Below are 21,538 nucleotides of genomic sequence, written 5' to 3' on the forward strand. Positions count from 1 at the left end.
GGAAGAAACACATCTCCACCCAACTCCCTCTCGCACCATCGAGGATCAAATTGTGTCGTAAAAGTTTGTGCTCGACTTCATTCTACAGCCGTGATTAACTTCCTTTTTTTTTTTTTTTTTTGTCTTGCTTTTGTCTCCGTGTCCCCTCCAGGCTGTCCTCAGGTGGGGCAGTAAGCGGGTGGTGTGGAGCAGGCCGCGGTGCCCGTCCCTCTGCACTGCATGGCTGCGATGGCGCCCGCTCTCACCGACGCCCCAGCCGAAGCTCACCACATCCGCTTCAAACTGGCTGCCCCATCCTCGAGTCTCTCACCGGCCAGTGCAGAGAACAACGGTAACGCCAGCAACATCCTCATCCACAGCAGCGGTCCCGCCAAGTGCAAGGCCACCTCCGAAGAGTGCCCCCTCGACTTCTGTGGCGGCGACCAGGAACAGCAGCAGCAGCAGCCCCAAACCGACTCCGTGTCCCAGGCCTCGACCCTGGGAAAACTCCAGCCGCTGGTGGCTTCCTATCGATGCTCTGATGTGACACCTGTCCCTTCAACTAAGGAGTCGATCAAGCTGCAAGGAGTCCTCATCAAACAGTCTGTGTTGAAAAGCCACAGGATACTGCCGAGCTCCCTGCTCAACGGCGGAGGAGACTTCCTCCTGAGGAAGAGGCAGGCGATTGAACTTTCTGGCGGCCAGCTCAAAAGCCTCATGAGCGGCAGCACGAACGGAAGTGGCCAGCCCATGGCACCTGTCAACGGCCTGGCCAAGAAGCTGGCCACCATGTCAGGAACTGGCTGCGTGGTCGCAGTGAACGGTGACAAGCCTTCTGCCGCCACAGACTCTCAGTCCCAGAACCTGCCCTTGGACTCTGAGACCTTGACAGCGACTTTATCAGGGCATATCCCCATGAAAGGAACCATTAAACAGAAGCATTCCTCTGGGGTTTCTCAAAATACAGATGGAAAAAACCTTGAACCGCCAGTGCTTCAGCCCGCTGCACTTTCCCCCTTTACCCACGACAACCTGAACCCCACTGAACAGGTGAACTTGGAGGAGGCTGATTCACACACGGCTACCAGCCAGCCACAGGGTTCTGGTTCTGATCGGGAGAGACCAGGAAGCAGCCATCAGGTCTCCCCGGCTTGCACGCCCGCGCCCCATCCTCCTCTGCCCTGTAGTTCTTCCTCGGACAGCCTTGACGCTCTCGTCGGAGAGCGCACCCTTCTCAACAGCAGCCGCCAAGCCGAGATCGAAAGCCGACTACGGCGCCTGCGCAAACGTCTTCAGGTGGTACAGGCCAAGCAGGTGGAGCGGCACATCCAGCAGCAGCTGGGGGGCTTCTTGGACTCGGCCCTCAGCCGGCTACTAGCTGGCAACCGCAAGTCGGAGGCGGCAACCCCGACGGCTACGTGGAGGACTGGACGCCACTCTTCCTCCAACAACAGGGACGGCCTGAGTCGCTTCCTGAAAAGCGGCTCCATGCCCTTGGAGCTGGAGAGGCTTTATTTGAGCGGCTCGGCCAACCTTCATACTGCAGAAAGCGCCTTTGACTCGGACGTGACAGAAAGTAGCTCTGGTGGGGACTCTGACCTGGAGGAGGAGGAGCTGTCCAGAGTGGACATTGAGCAGCGACATGTCAAAATGTAAGTACAAGTGTCCTCGTCCACCGAGACAAAGGGCTGTATAATGTATGTATGAGTTGAATGTTGAAAGTACCATTTCAGGTTTCTTATTGAACATCTGCTGTGAGAGTCATTAAAAGTTGACTGTATTGCTTTTAAAGTTGCACTGCTCTCGCATTACTTTCACATTTAATGGTGCTCGAAGCTGCTCAACTGTCCAGTGAAAGTCCCCGTGTTCCCGGGCTCTGCAGATCGCTGCTCAGGCATAGCAGGTGCTAATGACATTTATAACTGCCTGGTTGGGTTCAGTAGTGGCCCGGGTCAAACTCCAGGGAGGGGTAAGAGAGGTACAGTTGGTCCAGAGAGCGTTAGTAGTTGTGTGGGTGGTATCCTGTGGAGAACGCAGGCATCGAGCGGACTGGAAAGTTTAAAAAGCTTCTCTCGTCCTACAGCGCTTCCTCCTGAGAGGGCCGAGGCCGAAACTGAACGTTCTGTTTATCTGCCGAGCGGATGAGCGAGCGCCCACAGAGCCAGGCGCTGTTTTGATTTAAACTGAAACCAAGAAGGAACATAGAGTTGGGGGGGTGGCGGTGGTGGTGTTGGTGGTAGTGGTGGTTTTTGCAGAAGGTGTGGGTTTTCAGTTTTTACGTGCTGCCTGTTGTGATGTCAGGTTCAGCTCAGCGGGGACCTGCAGATGTATTCCATGGGAAGTTCACAACAGAGTCCACATTTTTGTGTCATTAATGTTGGGAGAGGGAAGAAAAAGACGGCAGGTGGCTGAGCAGCGTTAATGGACTTACTGACTTGTGCAGGATTGGGTAGATTATTAACAACGTGGCTCCGAACACCGGTTTTTATTATCCTTTTTCTGTGTTGACTTTAGACCTTTGACCTAAATATCTTCATAACGCAACAGGAAGTTTGTGCATGCGTGATCCAAAACAAAATTACGAAAGAAAGTTCTCTCAACGCGTTAAGAGCAGCGCTCGCAGACACATCGTGTTTTCAACCGTTATCTCCATACGAACACGCACGGTTTTAAAAAACATCGCAGAAGACGCGATCAATAAGAAAAATGATTGTATTTACACTTGATTTGACCGATCGGATACGCCGACCACGACTTTAATGTTCTGTTTAATTGGTTTTATATTTATGTGACGTTTGTTCAATAAAGAGCATGTTCGAAATAATTTTATTCCATTTCCTTATTCAGTAGGCATACGTTAAGCAGAGTACCTGTTAAAGCAGAAACATATTGGCATTGTGTTGCTAATATGCACACTTTAATATTTATTTATCACAACCAATGACATCGCGATATTAAATGAAGTTATTGCAGATTTTCCTGACATCGTGCAGGTGTAGTTCACGTTCAGATCTATGTCACGTTATTCTGGGAGAATTAACAGTGTTGCGGATGATTATGTTGGAGGAGGTTTGAGATATTAAATCAAATGTATGATCATGTAAACGGAGTCATTTTATGTTTTTAAACCAAATTTCTACAGTTTTCTCAGAATATTATTTTAAATTTAAATCCTAAATAATACATCCTCTACACGTAGGCAAAGTAGGCGTCAATCTTTTAGTGGTTATTCAGACAAAGGCTGTAACATTTGAAAATCAGAACTGATTATGTAGATGATAAGAGTGATGAGGTCACACAAAAGAGGAGAGGAATGTCGACCTGACAGCTGATCACAGCTGCTGGCTTCAGTGCTGTTTTCATATTAGCTCCAGTATATTCATGTTTTGTTTGTTATTTAACTGTAAAAATAAACATTTGGGAAATAAAAGATTTTGAGTTAAACAGATAGTCTGAGTAATAAAAGTTCTGGCATCTTCACTCAAAGGGAAGTCTTGAAGTTTGCTGTTTAGGGTGGACAAAACTAATCAGATTGATTTATTATCTACATCCTTTTTTAAGTTGAGATCAAAACAATGATTATATATGTAGTGTATTTATCTTGCCTTTTTAATCCCAATATAAAATCTTCATTATAGAGTGTTTCTGCTCAATTTTAAATACTGAATTATATGAACATATTCTACACTTGTTATATTATTTACTTTTATTTAATTATCGTTTTGTATCAAAAGTGAAATATTTACACATCTAGAGGTGTTTCTATAAGGAAGTTGGAGCTGCTTTACACAAAAAAAATACAAAAATACTGCTGGCTACTTTTAATCAGGCTTAATTATTCGTAACAGTGGGTTGAGGTTCATTAGGTCAGAGGGCACGTTGTGGTGAAAGAAACAGGAAGGGACAACACTTTAGGTGACATTTATTTGTGTTCGTTGTACACAGCAAACAGGTCGCCTCTCATAAACACAAACAGCCAGACTGAGAAAAATCAGATTATAGGCTGCGGTAATTATAGTCCGTGAAGGTGTTTATGAATCGGGGGATTGATCTGTAGTTGAGGGGCAGGATCGGATCTTTTGTTGTCGTGATTGTGTTTCCGTTCTCTCATTCGTGCTGCGATCAAAAACAAGTGTCTCTGACATGCAGTCACATCCTCAGGGAGCACCTGGAAGACTCACACGAGTCTCAACACACTCGATCAAGGATTTTATTTCCTCTAAACTGAACCAAACTAATATTCTCAAACAACCAGGCAAACCTCCTCGTAGCTCCTGATTTTCCTTCGTGTGCCTTCCCGTCTGATCTACAGTTAATCTGCCGCTATAGCAAACACGACACATCTTGTTCCTGCTTTACCATGAAAGCTTTTCCAGCAGCCGGCCATTATAAAGGTTTTTATTGTGAGGCGGCGACAGCTTCCTGCACCATTAGTCACTGCTAACAAGTGGTAACTCCTCGGTGCTTTAAAACAGGCGTCCATAGATGCGCTGCCCTTTTTACTTCTACTGGATTAAATACGGCCTTTGAATTCGTATGGTTTACATGTAACATACATGTTAACCGTGACACAACAGCAGGCCGCGTGTCCCTGTGGCTGCAACTTAAATGTTGGGTTTGCTCTGTGGAAAAATCACTGATTAATCAGTGACTGACCCACATAGGAGCCGGGGCTGAAGGAAGTAATGGGATGTGGCCCCTTCCAGTAGTGAAACGCAGCCCCGTCTATCAAACCCACGTAAATATAACCTGATCCTGAGAGCAGCTGGAGTGTGTTTTTTAGTGTATCACCGGCAAAATGGTGCAATTTGAGCACCACGAAGAGGCTTTTAAAAAGATGTGTTTTTCTGTCACAGCAGCATCCCGTCTCTTTGTGAATGTTTGTTTTGTGGTGGCAAAGCACCGACGATTCCTCGCACGCAGAGTCAAAGCGACTCTGGAAACTGAACACTGTCCACGTGGGACGCAGCCATCCATCCAACAAGCTAAAAAAAAATGGTTCTCTTACCTCACTGCTGCTCATCCAGGAAGTAAGGTGTGTGTGTGTGTGTGTGTGTGTGTGTGTGTGTGTGTGTGTGTGTGTGTGTGTGTGTGTGTGTGTGTGTGTGTGTGTGTGTGTGTGTGTGTGTGTGTGTGTGTGTGTGTGTGTGTACACAACCATAATGCCACATTCTCACAACTGACGCTTTGTCTCACCTACCAATTACTGGCTCAGAGCACCAGTCAACACCACAGACCGTGTTAACGTCGTCTTCAGGCAGCAGCGCCTCAATTATTCAACGTCAAACGTGGAGAATAACCTATTTATTTCTCGTGCCGGTGTCGACTAATCCCACCGTGGTTTCCCGTATCTCGGAGGATTGGTTGGGGATGGCAACCAACATCTGTTGCTGCGCTTGTGCTGCAGGGCCTCGACGGCCGTAGCGGCCTCCACCAGTGTGTGTGTGTGTGTGTGTGTGTGTGTGTGTGTGTGTGTGTGTGTGTGTGTGTGTGAATTCGAACACACACTAGATCAGGCGTGTTACATGTAACATGGAAAAAAAAAACGTGTGGGTTCTGATTTTTCTCGTTTCTGAGGCAACAATAATTCTCATCAGGAAATCTCAGATCTTACATAATGGCCTCATAGACAGAACAATGAAAGTGACTGTGATGTTGTAATCTGACCAGCGAACCGGTGAAACGTTCACCAGGTTTTACAAGCTTTTATCTGTCAGATGATAAAGAGTGAGGCCAGATGATCCAGAGTACACGTTGCCTGTAGGATCTTTTATGCAACAGGACGGCGAGAGCGCCTGCTGCTTGTGAATTAGGGTAACCGGGTTGGCTGAGGCTCCGGCGTGCCTTTCATGCTTATAGCTCAGCATTACTCTGCAGTCTGAGAGGCTCGGCTCTGGTGTGTGTGTGTTTACGTATGCATGCGACCGCCTGTATAGGTTTCTCTCTCTCTCTCCCCTCCCGTTCAACACATCTGGATGTGTTTAGCTCGACCCAAGTTCCTCAACACGAACCCACAGGCGTTACATAACCCCCTTCCTTTATGTAATGACTGCTGCAGCTCTCTGGCTCAATTTGCCCTCTCTAGTTTTTCCTGCCCCACACCCTGTCCTGTCGGCCCGCGTTCACAATCCCGGCTCCCGAGCAGTTTCTTCCTGTAAAGGAAAAATACTTTTAAACAGCTGTGCTACGAAAAACTGCCGACAGCTGTGCAGCCCACGTCGAAAAAAATTAATGGGGGAAAAAAAAAAAAAACAAGACGAGTTTTTCGGCCCTTTAAATGTTCTCCGACGTCGGGACGATTCTCAGCTCGTTGAATGTGTTTGAATATATCCTCGACTGGAGAGAACAAAAGATGTGAAAACATGACAGCTGCCGCTTTGATTTGCCTCGTTCAGGTGACGGAGCTCGGATGATGTCGGACTGGTTTGTTAAGCATAATTACAAAGTGGTTTTTGAACAGAAAAGTACGTGCAGGTCTTTGTTGTGTTTTTTTTTTTTTTTTTCACCTCTATTTTTGCCAGCAGATTTTTCAACGATGTTTTGAAACTATGAACATGGAGTTAGAAATGATCAAATTACTACTTGTATTTGATGTGATTGATACGGGATTATGAAGTGTTTGGAGTTGATAATGAACATGTGTTGTGAGTCCTGACAGGAGTGTCTCCAACCTATTTTTTTTTTTCTCCCTTTGATTTCCTTGATGTACCAGGTACAACCGGGTGGAGGCCGCTGCCCAGATGCAATAGATCGTTTCTCCCTGTCGGTCTTTGCAGCTACAGAGATTAGAAATGTTTGACAGTTCAATAACTCTTTGCATTTAGCGGAGGAGTTTCGGACGGCGCGTCCTTGAATCTTTGTGGCAGGAAGTTATTTCATTTTATTTTCTGAGCTTTGGCTCTCCAGGTTCGACGACCCCGTGCCCTCTCCTCATCGTCAGCCTCAGCGGGACGATGGACCTTCTTATCAAACAGCAGCACTTCAGAGTTGTGCAAAAACATCTGCAAAAAGTTTGCCGAAAACTAGCAAGCGGCCGTCGGATATCAGAAGTGTTTATAGTCTTTCCAACACGACCGCACAGGAAGACGGCGTAAAGAACCCCGTTATCACAGGGGAGTGATGCCATTTAAGCACGGTATTGTTTTTAAACAGTCTCTCCTCCTGGGAGGCTTCGATGGGGTCGCCTTTAGTGGTTCACATGAAAGAGGAGTAACAATACCCGACTCCTCTCTCACCTCCACACAGCTGACGGAAAATTACAGATGTGAACACACCCTCCAGCTGACGTATGAAAGATGCAGGGGGGGGGGGGGCATGATTTGCAGGCCACACATTAACACTACAGCTGTCTGCGTTGAGTTTATGTGAATGAAACCGTCAGCTGATCACAGGTGACGTTCACAAGCAGCCGGCCTGCAGTGGAGATAACGTATTTAGAGGCAGCTCACTTCTCACATAGTTTCTGTGTTGTACTGTTTTGTCCCAGTCATTTACAGAACACTTCAATTTTTTTATTATTTTTTTTTTGCAGATTTAATCTGAGTCGTTTTTATAATTCGAGCCGGACAGTTCGCCTTCAAAAATGTATGAAATATCTTGCATCTCTTGCGAGGGTGAAATCAGTATACCCTGATAACGTTTGAGCATGGGAAACGTAACGGTGAGCAAGTGATGCTGCAGCGAGGTGCGTTTTTTTTTTATAAATATGAGCGCGAGTATTGCAGAATAGTGTGTAAATCAGAAGCCGTCTTTCGTTCAGGAGATTTGCATGTAAACACCGTGTTCAACATGAGCTCATTGTCGAGTGAAGAAACTATTTTATTTTTATTTAAATGACAGAAGAGATCCCAGTTTCTGGAGAATGACGCGTTGTTCAGCACATGAGCAAACGGGAAGTTAATCCAGCAACAAACTGTGTCCCCATATGGAAAGGAAGTCTCTCTCTCTCTCCCTCCCTCTCTCCCTCTCCCCCTCCCCCATCTAGCATTAACAAGCAAACACGGTGAAGATGGAAGATGATTAGACTGGTGCTGATTTAACCAGAGGACTGAAGAGCAGGTTGTCAGGTGTATTTTTTTTTTTTTTTTTAATTTGTGGGGGAGGGTGGGGGTGTGTGTTTCTGGGCCACATTTTGTTGGAGCGGTGGTGTTGGTTTTGGAAGGGCCCCGTATGGTTATAGGGGGGGTCCCCAGCTCCGTGTAAAACATATGTGCCGCATCCAGAGAAGCAGCACACAATGGAGAATGTGCTGACAGCCAGGAAACGGCGGCTGTAGTGATTGCCACTGGTGCTTTTGTGTGTGTGGGAGGAGGGGGAGGAAAATATGTCCTGGGGGGGAGGGGGGGTATCAATGCTGCTTGCCGACCCCTCCTCCTCTTCCTCCGTCGTCACTCTTTCGATGGAGGTCATTGGACTCGCCGTGGCCTCGGTCTGTTTGTGTTTCAGTAAACGTCACTTTTATCTCTTCCTGCATCGCTTGAATCTGTTGAACCGGTTTCCAGCTCTTTTTTTTGTTTTTTGTTCTTCTTCTACGGTCCCAGAGAGCTGCTGAGTTTTCTTCCCCTGGATTTTAAGTCACCTGCCTCATCGCGTCTTAAGTCGGTGCTTCTGAGGTGTCTCGGGGACTACAGTCGGGACCGAGCGGCGACATCACCCGTCGGCTTGTAAACGGACGCTATGAAACCTCGAGTTTGGCATTTTCTTTGCTAGTTCGGCGCGGTTTGGAGCAGGAAATGACCATATTTGGACAAGCTGGGGGGGAGGAGCCAGCAGTGGATCTGACTCGATTTAATTGTAACCTGACTGCACGTCAATGTCAATCAAACGGACACCCCCAACCCCCCCCAAAAAACACATCTTTTTAAAGCTTCTTTTCTAATGAATGAGGGATTATTTTCAGATGGACCTCCAGAAAACTAATAAGAAGGAGTGACTTTAGCTAACAACACCGAGATAACTGATGGACACATTTTATTCACTGAGAATTTCATTAGCATTTGAATGGGAGTCTATGGAGGCTTTTTGGAGCCGACCTCTAGTGGCACTCGGTGGTATTGCAGCTTAAGGCAGTTCCTCATCTGCCTCAATTTTCAGACCTGGAAGCTACGTCCACTTTTATTTACAGTCTGTGCTTTATTCTCCTTCCACCTTGTCCGGTCACGTCTGTGTTGCCTCTTCTTTGTCAGGCCGAAGCTCGACGTGTCCGCTCTCGCCTCGGTGGTTTCTCACCGTATTTGTAGTCTCACAGAGAGAACGAATCTCCTCCAGATCATTTTCCAGTTCGCCCTCGGGGGACGTCGCACCTGATCCGCCGTCCGCCCACCTTCCGGTGAATCACGGCACGCCGTCCTCGGAGCGGTTAATGAAGTGGTTGGTGCAACAACACACTTTATTTTGTCGTTTTTTCGAGATGAGGCTCCACGGGGACTCGGGCATGCAAATGAACCAGCCGGTGCATCGATCTGGTGCACCAGTCATGGGTGTGTTTGATGAGTGTTGCAGCGTTTTTATGAGTGTTTGTTTATCCGTGTAGACGAGCAGTAAAGGGGAAAGAAAATGCTCCGAGCAGGAACCACTGCAGCAGTGTCCTTGAACACGTCGTACATGTGGCAGCTGAGTTTAAAAAAAAAAAAAAAAAAGGGCTGAAAACACCGTGATCGCACCGATCGGCTGATGTCTGCGTCAAAGCTGCAAGAAGCGTCCTTTCTGTTCAGCTCCACAATAAGACGGGATTCATGCTTGGATTATTGGTTATCCCAGTGTCTGCTGCGCCGTTCCCTGACCCAGCCCCACCCCCTCCACCCCCTCTGGCCTGCAGATTCCCTTTAAAGCCCTTCTGTTCCTCTCCAGACTGCCAGAGCTTCCTGGCTCTCTCTGTCCCCGTTTTTTTTTTTTTTTTATAATGTTCCCCTCTTTCCTCCTCCTCCTCCTCTCTCCCCTCTCCCCAGTAGCGACTTCCTCTGTCCGTCCTGGTGAAGTCCTGAAAAATCAAAAACATAAGCGTGGGGAAGGAGAAAGCACAGAGGAGTGTGAGGGTCTATCTTTGTCTGCCATCTGAGTCATTATTTTCATTGTTCAGTGCACTGCAGTATTTTGATGAAACGGCGCCCTCTGTGGTCGCCGCCGCTCGGTGCAGGCAGCAGACATTTTCCTCTCATGTCTGCCTTTGAAATGCCCATTCTGTGTGTCATACTGGTAAAATGGAGTACCCTGCTCTCAGCTGGTGCTCCTTCTCCGTCGCCGAGTTTAACGGTAAAATGGAAAAACACCCTTTTTTTTCCTCGGTCTCCCGCATCCATAATGCACACCTCATCGTGTTGTTTTTTTCCGGCTGTAAAGCTTTTCCAGGCTGCCTGCAGCTGCCGTCGCTGGGAGCTGTGCATAATACTGATTCACTGACCTCTGCAGTCTAACGGGGGAAATGCTCCATAGGATCATTATTATTTACATGTCGATGTATGTCACATGATGGGCTGAAACAGGACACTCATTTGCGTGTACTCTTAATTTAATTGGGGCAAACAAACTCACCTTAAAACACATTAATTGTTATATTAGTGTGTTTTCTATGGAGTCTGTTTTTTTTTAATCGAGCACTCGCCCTTTTAAAAAAAAAAAAAAAAAACAATTTTTTTAACCTCCAGATGGAAGCGGGCAGAGAGCCGCTACACCGTGGAGAGGGCGGCCATCATCAGCCACTGGAACTGGCTCCAGGCCCACATCTCGGACCTGGAGTACCGCATCCGACAGCAGACCGACATCTACAGACAGATCCGCGCCAGCAAGGTCGGTCCCCCCTCCCCGCCCACCTCCCCCCTCCTCATTTGATACGATATTAGCTGCAAAAAAAAAAAATCAAATCAAAAGTGAAGTTGCTCTCTGAGTGTTTCGTTTGAGGCTGTGTGACGACGAACAAGCTGCGATGCTCTTGAACCGCGGCTCCTTTTTTTTTTTATTTTTTTTTTTATGGAAGTGTAACGCTCACGTCTCGGCTCCGCAGGGCTCCGTGGAGTTGGGAGGCGTTTCCCCCGGCGTGGCGCTCGCAGGGGGAGCGGAGGTGAAGATGGAGCCTATGAACACTCAGGTGAGCAGCGTAGCGTCTTTTTCCCCGTCGGTGCCTTTTTAAAAAATGTTAACAGAATAAGTTTAGCGCGGCATTTTATGCAGAAATCCTGGTCGGTGAGTCTCAGCGGGATCTCGACGTGTCTGTATCTGGTTTCTGTAATGATTAAAGAATCGAAAGGCCTTTGAGGGGAAGGATGCCCCTTCTTTTCTTTGTTTTGTTTGTTTGTTTTTAAGAAGTAAAATTCCAGCAAGAATGAGCCTTTAAAAAGCTTTCGGCCTGTCGGTCGTATTTCTTGCAACAAAGACTCGGCAACAAACGGAGACAGATTACATCTTGGAGCTGCAAACGCTTTCATAAAAGCTGATAACCAACCATTTAAAAGTGTAGAAATAATAGAAAAGACTGGATAGAAATCAGATTTCAGTTTCTAAATGTTAAAGTTTGATTATAGAGGGTGTTACATTGGAGTGTCTTCTTCCTGATCATCAGTTTGACTTGTTTGTTCTTGCAAATCAAAAGGAAGGAAGTTCTTTTTCTATCGTTCCCCTCAGGTCTGATTTAACGAGATAAAATAAACTCCTTTTAACCTTTTTACATCCAAATCATTTATGACAGGATGATTCTCTCTCTGCATTTGTTTAAATCGTTTATACAAATTCTGGGTCTGCGATCACGGCGTTTCAACAACTGTGTGTCGATCGTCAGCTTGTCATGTTGTTGGTTTGAAAGACTGCTGAAATAAAATGGCAGAAAAACGTGGAGTGCGGAAAGAAATCGAAACTCGAGTTGGATTAAAACTGTGTGTGAACGCTCGTGAAGGAGCTTGATGACGGTTGCAGATCCGAGCCCGGCCCTTTTGTCATAAACCCAGACTGAATAATTCACGTCCAGCGAGGCCTCCGAGCTGCTGGTCAGCTCGCTGTGTCAGTTACCACGAGGTGTAGTCTCACCCGGGGTTTTTTTTTCTTTTCTTTTTTTTCCCCTCTTATCTGTCGACGCAGGACGTCGGCTCAGAGCGGCTGGAGCACACAGGCTCCGCCCACCTCCCCAACGCAGAGCCGGGCCCGTGGAAAGGTCAGAACGGGCAGCCAGTGAACGGCGTCCTCAGCAGGTACGGCTGCTAATCATTACCTCATTTCTAGTTCCCAGAAAAGGCAGCCGCCCCTCCGAGAAACCGAGTTCTCAGTTAGCAGATTCTGATGTTAAACGATAGATTTTTGACTCCTCACAGCTCGAAAGAACACAGAGACTGATAACGTTAACAACAACCGCATGCCTTCGAGGTGACGTTGTTTTCCTGCTGTGACGAGTCAGAGTTCACTGAAGAAAAGAGAAATGCTCTTTCTAAAATATAAAGATTTGTCACATCTGATAGTAAACTGAACGTCTAACAGCAGTCTTACAGGGTTATGAAAACAACAACTTATTTTTACATTTAATATGCAAAAAGATGCATTTATTAATAGAGAAAAGTTTGGCTCAGATTAATTGTTAGTCCGGGTCTTATTGTTGCCGCTGCATCTTAAACCGAGATGAATTTATGAGGATTTTACTCTTTAATTTGTTTTTTTATATTAATACTCTGCTCGACTGAATGTTCACCTCCTGAACATATAAGGCAAGAAAATACTTTATTTATCCCGCAGTTGGGAAATTTAGTCGTCACAGCAGCTTATGAATACAGGAAGAAAATAATAAGTAGAATAAAAAAACAACACTTGGAGACATACAAGCTTTTTACACAAAATAAATAAATACAACTTTGATCTATAGTGAAAAATGATATTTTATATGATATTTCTGAATAAGAAAAACACATAATTTACTTTCAACAAGTTGATTAATATCTTAAAATGTCTTTTATATCTCCTGAGCTCTGTGACCTCACCGTCTCCGTGGTTGTTTTTCCCCGACAGGATGACGGAGAGCTCCGACCCGAAGCACCAGCAGCCGTCGGCCTACGACAGCACGTGCGTCGCCGCGCGCACGCGACCGCTCGTCAGCTGCCGGCGGCGGCGGCTCATTCAGCCCAACACTGTGCCCAACCTTAACGGCAAGGTGAGTCCCGGCGGCCGCCAATTCACCGTCAAAAACAAAAACAAAACAAAAAACCGTCTGGTAGGAAAACGTTTGTGTCAAAAAAAAAAAAAAAAAAAGCGGTTTGAGGCCAAGATCTCGGTCCATGAATGGACTTTTTATTCTCCCACAACGTGTCGAGTGTCTTCGCCTCGCTGATTTAGTTTTCTCAAGTTTGTAACCCAATAACTGAGGAAAGGAAACGAGAGATGGCTGACTTATTTATGAAAAAGTAGGACATCTTCCATCACAGCCGAACAACAAAAGAAGAGAAATCACCCTCGTGACGACTCGCAGTCGAAGACGAATAGAAGCTGATTGTTCCTGTTTTTATTTTTTCCGTAATGCCGAGCGTGACTTTAAAGAGTGTTAAAAAAAAGTGGTGTGTATTAATCTGGGATCTTATTGCAGTGACACTTCTGTGTAACATGTATATTCAGTCACGTTTGTCCTACAGTTAATTGATATAAGTAGAAATAATCTTGCCATTCGGCACCGAGCAGAACTAATATTCTAATATTATAACCTTTTTTCTGAAAGCTGTGAAAATGACGCCAAAACCTGCAAAGAGCAAAATGTTCTCTGCCGTGACTCACTGAACTCCTGCGGTGTTTCTAGAAGCCACTTATTCTTCACTGAGTAACATTTTATTTAAAGCTCCTGTACTTCACATGTTTCCGGGTGTTTGTATTTGCAGCTCTGATGACCGTACGCGCGATATCGTTCGAGTTTTAAACACCAAAACAAAAACGCTGTGATTCTCTGCAGCTCCATCAACAACAGGCTGTTTTTTTTAAGATGCATTGTAATTAAAGACCCTCTCTTCTGATTGGCTGACTCGTATCTTGCGTGACACACGGCTCCGGCCAATCAAAGGCTTTTCTTCGGTGTCATAACTTGCTGGCTCCACTTTTGAGTTTTCTGCACATAAAAGGTTGGACAGCAGCTGCTTGTCTCTTCCTGCAAATCTGCAGTCGTTTCCAAGGAAACCATGGCAGCCCTACTTTAAGGAGTGTTTGAGTGACGGCATATCGAGGCATTTTATACATCGTTGGAAAGCAAAAATGTGAATTCATTGAATTGATTAAAAAAAAGAAAAGAAAGGAATGGTGAACGTGTATGGTTTTGCGCCCCCCTGCAGGCCGCGAGGAGCGTCTGCATCCAGTGTACCTGCAGGGTGAACCCCAGCTGTGCGATGTGTGGTGGCTGGCCCACCCCCAGAGAGGACCCTCAGTACGACCTGCCCACGCTGGACCGCCTGTCGAGACTGGATCTTGGCGTCCACCCCATCCTCTCCTTCCCCGACGGTGAGCGCCGGTTCACAGTTTACGCCGTTGCTTCCTACTTTCCATGTGGAGGGAAAGACAAACAGGGAGCGGCCAAAGAGGCTCTCAGCAGGAAGTCCTACAGACGTCATGTAGACAAACTGTTCTGTCTCTGATGTGGAGCGTATCCCTCTAGATAAATTATTTTCTCCTTCTTCTTTTTTTCTGTTTGCCGATATGAGTTTTACTTTCTGATAAAACACTGAAGTCACTGAAATCAAACCATCTTTTTTGGAGTATAAACATGAACTTTAAACACCCAACAACAGCACATTTGCTCGTATAGTAGATTTCCCCTACGACTGGTTATGATCTTTGAATCGTGGCAAACCTGAAAAATTCCACGTGTTAAAATGTCCCGGTTTAGTGTTTTTAAGCCTCGTTTCCTTCCCCAGACGTTTGTATAGGCCTCCGCCTGCAGCAGGTGATGAAGAGCCAGTGGCAGACCAAGTCGCTGGAGAGGAGCAAACCACTGAAGAAGCTCTCCCTCAAACACAAGCTGTCCTCGTCCAAAGAGAAGCACAAGTTCGCCAACTCGCTCATGGCAGTCCGTAAGTACGGCGGCGCTTTGGGTTTCTCCTCCCGACACGTCCGAGATCGAGTCAATCTAAAATACAAAGACTTTAAAAACATCTCCAATCATGAAGAGTTTCACACCTGGAAATGTAAGATGCTGGTGAAACTGTAAAGTGAAGTCACTGTAACACAGTGACTCCGTTGTATTGCAGGTCATTTGTTTTTTTATTTATTTCACAATGCACTTTTCCTCCAGTGAGGGTTTGGTTTCGTAACGCTGCAGGGCAGAGGCGCTTCTCAGAAGGAGACTCTGCTTCCTGGGAAACACAAGAGGGGAGACGAGCTCCTGTTACTCAGAATTACTTTCCTAATCGGCAGAAAAAGCAATCGGATACTATTATTATAAGAATTGTTATTTTTTTCAAGCAGCAAATGCATTTTAACTGATTCTACCTGCTGAACTGAGGATTTAACGCCATCTGTCGTATTTGGCGGCTCGCAGACGTCCTTTTTTTTTTTTTTTTTTTTTTTTTTTGAGTGTTTACACATTTGCTGTGAAGTGAAATGTCTCTGACCCGAGTGGCTCCCGGTGTTGCAGGACTGGGCCACTATAAGAACCGGGCCGAGAAGCCGAGGGCCGCGGACGGCGGCGTGGGCGTGGGCGGCAGCAGCAGCGGCGGCGGCATGCTGAACACGCCGCGGCTGGAGGGCCAGACCGTCTGCAAGATGGAGCGGCTGCAGGGCCTCTCTACCCCGCTGGGCCCGTACGACAAGAACTACAGCCGCAAGAGATTACGAGAGCACTCGCTGGACCGGGCCGACTGTGAGTCTCCGAGACAGAAAATCACAGTCAGGCGTTCATCACGGAAAGGTTCTCCTCTGAATCCGACCGTCTCTCTGTCTGTCTTGTCCTCCAGCGTCCCCTAAACTATTCCTGGACTCGAGCAGCACCTGTCCGACTCTGGCCAACATGCACTCGTCCCTCCACAGCCCGCTGACGCGCCAGCTGTCCACGTCCTCGGAGAACTCCACGCCGCTGGGCACGAGCAGCCAGAGCATCCCCAGCACACCCGTAAGGACACACGGGCCTCACCTCACACGGGCCTCACACGGGGCTCGCACCGGCCTCACACGGGCCTCACACGGGCCTCGCCTCACACCGGCCTACCGGCCTCTGCGCTATTCGTTTCAGCCTCGTGGCTGGTAATGAGGTTAATGACCTGCCTGCGTACACTGTTTGTTTTGTTTAACCCTTCATCTGCCGGCTCTGATGGATCACACGAGGTTTTCACGTGACGCACGACCTCGTTAAAGGCGCCAAAACATTATTACAGCGTTATGGGTCAAATGCTGAGTCACAGTTTTGACACTTCAGTGTCGGTCGGTTTTAGAGACACAGTTTGGTTTGTTTTGTCCAGAAGTCATTTATTTTCAGAGAAAAAAAGTCTCATTGAATATATTTCTTCACGTCACAGTTAAAAACACTCGAAGAAAAGACTCCGAGCTGTTAAATCCTTCCTGTGAAAGAGGAGCGTTCGGTGAGAAGCTGCCATGTTCTGATAGAAACGTGTCGACACGGCTTCACGTGTGCAGTGAAATAATCTGACTGATTATTTAAATCAAACTGAGGAATTCTCCCCCTGAACAGAACGTCTCCTCCTGATTCACAGACGTCATCGTTTCACCTTCTCATAAGAAAACCGCTGCGGATGTCAGAGGACACGCTGCCGAACATCCGGTCCGTTATCAGACTCAGCTGACGTGCCAGATTGTGATAAAAAGAAAAACCGAGCGGGGCGAGAATCTGAAACTGAAACTTCATTTGTTTGTGTTTTTTAACATTCGAAAGTTATCGGAGCAGAAAAGAATGAGGAAGCAGCTGGCTCGGCAAAACATCTGTCTCTGCTCATTTGCATACGAGGCCCATTTGCTTTGTACACAGAGGCGACCCGAGGCGTCGGGATTCAAATGATCTTGTGACACATTAAATATTCATAAAAGCACTCGTAGGTTCAGAAATTTACTTCCTCAGATTGAAAAAAAACAACTTTGTCAGCACAAATGTGCAGCTGCATGAATGGAAACCTGGATATTTCTGCAGCTGCACAAGCAGAGAACCAATCAAATCATCACAAACACTGATGTTTAAACGTGGTTGAATTTTGTGTCATTGATGATTATTTACGACATCATAATCTCCTCCAGCAGCAGCCAATCAAGAGGCGGCGAGGCGAGAGCTCCTTCGACATCAACAACATCGTGATCCCCATGTCTGTGGCCGCCACCACCCGGGTGGAGAAGCTGCAGTACAAAGAGATCCTGACGCCCAGGTACACCACAAGGGGGCGCTTCAGGGGGGTCTGGAGTCACCGTGGAGCTCGTTAGAGCCGCTCGACTTCCTGTTCTCACACTTTTTGTTTTTTTGTCGTGTTTGCTCCAGCTGGCGATCCGTTGACATCTTCTCTCAGCCAATCACTGAAGAGGAGAACGAACGGGAGGTGAGCAAACTTTATATAGGAACACAGAACACCTGCTGCTCTGCTCTCACCTCAGTTCAGATTAACGGTGACACCTGGTGGTCGGATTTGTAAATACAAGGTTAATTTATGAGGCTGGATTCAGATGAAATAACCTTCAAAGATTATATTCATCAAGGATTAAAATGCAGAATGTCCCTTTTTTTTTTTTATCTAAAATTTAAACAAATTTGAAAAATTATATTCAGAAATAAGGCAAAGAAAACAAGCAAATTGATCACTTAACAAGGAAGTGTGTCTGTAGATCCTCCATTTTTTTACATTTAATTTTCATAGATATGTAATATGTTATTTGTGATATTTAAAAAACTCTTGACAGGTCAAATCTGATGACTCATCAGTCCAGACTGTGGCAGTAAAACCTGTTGTGTGTGTGTGTGTGTGTGTGTGTGTGTGTGTGTGTGTGTGTGTGTGTGTGTGTGTGTGTGTGTGTGTGTGTAGGTTGAGGATCTGACGGACGCGGCCTTCATCCAGCTCCATCAGCCCCACGAGGACCAGGAGCGAACCCGCTGGACCTGGATGGCCCTGGCGCCGGCCAAGAGGAGGGGCAGCAGGTGACTCCTCCTCCTCCTCCTCCTCCCCCGCTCCCTCCAGCCTCCTCCCAGCGTTAACGTCCCGCTGCTTGACGCTCCTCTGTGGACATGAAACTCACCTCCAGTGTCCCCCCTCCAGGTCGTACAAGTCGGTGGACGGGCGGACCACGCCGCTGCTGTGCGGGACGAACCCCCCCACCCCTCAGCCCGCGTCCCCGGACCCCGGCCACTGCCCCATGCTGCACGACTACAGCCACGTGCCGTCGCCCATGAGTCCGGCCAGCCCCGACACCGCCTCCAACCCCCACACGCCCTGCTCCAGGGACTCCCACCGGCTGCTGTCCAGCGAGGACACGCGCTGCTCCACGCCGGACTTTACCTTCGAAGAGCGGGTACGCAGCGCCGCCAAGAAACCCGTTTAACACGGGTCCAAAGTCCGTCTAAAAATAGTCCAGGAAACCAGTTTCAAACATATCCAACCCCAAGGTCACAGCGACCTTTAACCACCAACATCCAATCAGTTCATCTTTGGGACCGAGTGAACGTTTGTGCCAAATTTGAGGAAATGGCTCCGAGGTGTTCCTGAGAACGGGACGGACACGAGGGAGCAGTGATACCCGTCCTAAAATTAATTTCACGTGTCGCACAATGAAGTCATTAAGTGTCCTGGAAATGGTTGTTGATGATCTTCTGCGTCTGAAGCATTTTATTTTTTGTGTGTAACTTGACCCGCTGAAAGATTCATGAGACGTTCAGTGAGAAAACAAACTCCGAAGAGGCGACTTGAGAGAAAGCGTCTCGTCTTTGCTGTTGTTTACTTCTTCTGTGGTGGAAACTCGTTTCAGGAGAACGTAGCTCACCGTAACTTCATCTTCCGAATCGCGGTAACTCGACATTACGGCCGCTGATTCAGACTAAAAATAGTCTCGGTGAGACGCCACACAGACTCCTCAACCTTTCAACACGGCAGCGGATGTTTGACGGGTTTATATTTTGAAAATGTAATAATGATATTTCCTTCATCAGCGTCAAATGTCTGCCCTGAAATAAAAAGTCTTATTTTCATCCTGAAAAAGGGGGAAAAGTTAAAGACCCCCTGCAGTGAAGATCTTAGTTTCTAACCTTGTTAACTGGTCCGTGTGTTTAATGAACACCATGACGGAGCAGTTTCACTTCAGAAATGCTGACGGTCTCTAAAATACAGATTCAGAGTTTCATATGTCACACAGCGAAGCAACCAATCAGGTCTTTGAGGAGGGCGGAGCTTCTTCTCCTTCCATAGATCTGCTCTTGACTGAAGGTGTCGAGTTACATCCGAGTCACTTTTAAAAAATAAAAACTCCTAAAATGTTTTTAATTTGGACGAGTTTTGAATGAAACTTTTGAAAGAACCCTTTCGTCTAACCCTCTTTTTGATTCTGTGCGTGTCGTCTCCAGACGGTGGCGCCGTGGGAGCGCCGCGGCTTCCCCCTGCCAGAGGACCCGGCTCCGGAGCCCGAGCCTGAGCCCGACCACAACGCCCGGCCCAGGATGCGCAGCATCTCGGGTTGCCGAGCAACGGCCTTCGGGCGCCTGGACTCGGACGACGCAGACATGCTCTGCGATGACGACAGCGGCGGCCCGAAACACAAAGCCCCCGCCCAGCGATGAATGACGGACAGGCGGAGGACTGCCCCTTCCCTCCACCCCTTACACACACACACACACACACACACACACACACACACACACACACACACACACACACACACACACACACAGCTCCTCTCTGGCATTAACAAGCAGAACCTCAACGCAGAATAAGATGACATGGGTTCCTGTTGTTTGATATTCAAACATCAGTCTAATACTTTTCACAGTTTTTAGTGAACATTATGGAGATAGAAGCCTTTCCCTACACTTGTTTTTGTCACAGGTTATAAAAAAATTAAAAAAAACGAGATAAATGTAAAAAAAAAAAAAAAAAGTATAAAACCAACACGTTACAAAAAAGATTTCTGTAGTAGGCTAAACAATGTACATGGGGGGGCTTAGTGGTGTTTCATACGTCGCGTGTACACTCGTAGCGCACTATGTAGCGGACTCCTCAAAATATGGCCAAAGGGTGTTTTCTATTAACTAGTTTGCTTGTAATTCCCATGTACATTTTTAGTGGAGTGACAAATAACAAAACAAGAAAAAATACCCCCTCCTTCCTTCTTCCTCCTCCTCTTCCTCAACTTCTTCCCCCTCATCCAAATAAACAGGTACATTTGAGATGTGGTTCCCTCCTACTTCCTCTAGAGGTCGCCTGAAATCACCAGAGCACTTCTCCGACTGCCAAGTCCACCTTTTTTTTTGTTTTTTTTTGGCTTTCTTTGTTTGTTTCTCCATTCCTGACTCGTTTCTTCTTTTTTTTTCTTTGTTTGTTTATCTCGTTCCGTCTGTTCCAGCAGTAACACATTAGTTGTGTTTGTTGAATAGTAAAAAAAAAAACACAAAAAAACACAAAAAATCATTCCTCTTTAACCGTCTCTTTTTTTGGAGGGCCCCCCCCCCTCCTGCCCCTCCCTCCCCTCTCTTCTGTTCTCCAGTGGGGTGTTGTTTGTTTTTGTTTGTTTATTTTCGTTTTGTTTCTTGAGCACTTGCCCAACCAGAAAGCTGCTGCTGCATGCTCCAGAAAAAAACAAAAACAAGTCTTATTACGACGGCACAGAAAGTTAAGACTTCACATTTTAATTTAAAGTAAAGGAAATGAATCGCAGCTGATCTCACTCCTCGTGGCTGTTTCACAAAAATACAATCTTGTGGCTAAATAAACACGACCCCCCGCCCCATCCTCTTCCTCTTCCTCTCTGTTCTTCCTCCTCTGGTTTTCAAACACTTCAGATGTAGCAGCTCTCAGCTAGACGCCCCCCCGAGCTCAGGTTCTTGTGCTGTTCGCTAGTTTTTCCCTCCGATTGATCCGACTTGATTGGGTTGTTTTTTGTTTTGTTTTTCTCCCCCCCCCCCTTTCCTCCCGCACAGCATCCATATATAACCACACTTTCTCTCTCTCCGTCTATCTCCCCCCTCCCTCTCCACCTTAAGTAACTAATTGCTATGCAAATAAAGATCTATGGTTTTTCATTTTACACCTCTTTTTATGCCACAGCCATTCAAGTCACTTATGTTTGTTTGTTTTTTTTCTTTTGTAGTTAAGCAAGATGTCAATGTACCTGTTCGATTGTTGCAGCAGTTAACCTAATCAAAAAAGCAGACTTGTTTTTTCTTTTTTGTAAATAGTACCATTAAAACATTTATGTTTAACTTGGCGCTCTTGTTCTGGACTCAAGTTCATTCAAAAGTGTCCGAAGTCACCGCTTCGTCTTTTTGTTTTTATTAACGAGAGTCTGAACGTCACTAAGGTTGAGATCAAACGGCAAACCAGTGGTGACGTCACCCGTCGGTTTGTGAACGGCCGTCACGAAACTTGGATTTGAATTTTGGTCGTCGGGGCGGTTTGGAGCAGGAAGTGACCATATTTGG

At 46.7% G+C, this 21,538-nt stretch overlaps 1 protein-coding gene across 5 annotated transcripts in view; it reads left to right on the forward strand.

Annotated features, from left to right (window-relative positions):
* The window catches only part of LOC138624363 (KAT8 regulatory NSL complex subunit 1-like), a 29,636-nt gene extending 8,312 nt beyond the window's left edge, over positions 1-21,324 (forward strand). For 4 of the 5 annotated variants that reach the window (XM_069704500.1, XM_069704499.1, XM_069704498.1 and 1 more), the window contains 14 exons: positions 152-1,631; positions 10,623-10,764; positions 10,979-11,062; positions 12,046-12,155; positions 12,961-13,102; positions 14,262-14,427; positions 14,841-14,996; positions 15,560-15,784; positions 15,879-16,033; positions 17,167-17,291; positions 17,402-17,459; positions 17,940-18,052; positions 18,171-18,423; positions 19,469-21,324. In XM_069704500.1, coding sequence (XP_069560601.1) covers positions 220-1,631; positions 10,623-10,764; positions 10,979-11,062; positions 12,046-12,155; positions 12,961-13,102; positions 14,262-14,427; positions 14,841-14,996; positions 15,560-15,784; positions 15,879-16,033; positions 17,167-17,291; positions 17,402-17,459; positions 17,940-18,052; positions 18,171-18,423; positions 19,469-19,681 — 3,354 coding nt within the window. In that variant the 5' untranslated portion in view covers positions 152-219 and the 3' untranslated portion in view covers positions 19,682-21,324. The remainder of the gene's footprint in view (positions 1-151; positions 1,632-10,622; positions 10,765-10,978; positions 11,063-12,045; positions 12,156-12,960; positions 13,103-14,261; positions 14,428-14,840; positions 14,997-15,559; positions 15,785-15,878; positions 16,034-17,166; positions 17,292-17,401; positions 17,460-17,939; positions 18,053-18,170; positions 18,424-19,468) is intronic. The other variant, XM_069704502.1, reaches the window with a different exon arrangement.
* Positions 21,325-21,538: the final 214 nt, after the last annotated feature.

The sequence above is a fragment of the Brachyistius frenatus genome, unplaced genomic scaffold, assembly GCF_029030835.1.
Source record: "Brachyistius frenatus isolate BFR_SWC_R1_liver_20210118 unplaced genomic scaffold, ASM2903083v1 Contig_51, whole genome shotgun sequence".
NCBI classification, from domain to species: domain Eukaryota; kingdom Metazoa; phylum Chordata; class Actinopteri; family Embiotocidae; genus Brachyistius; species Brachyistius frenatus.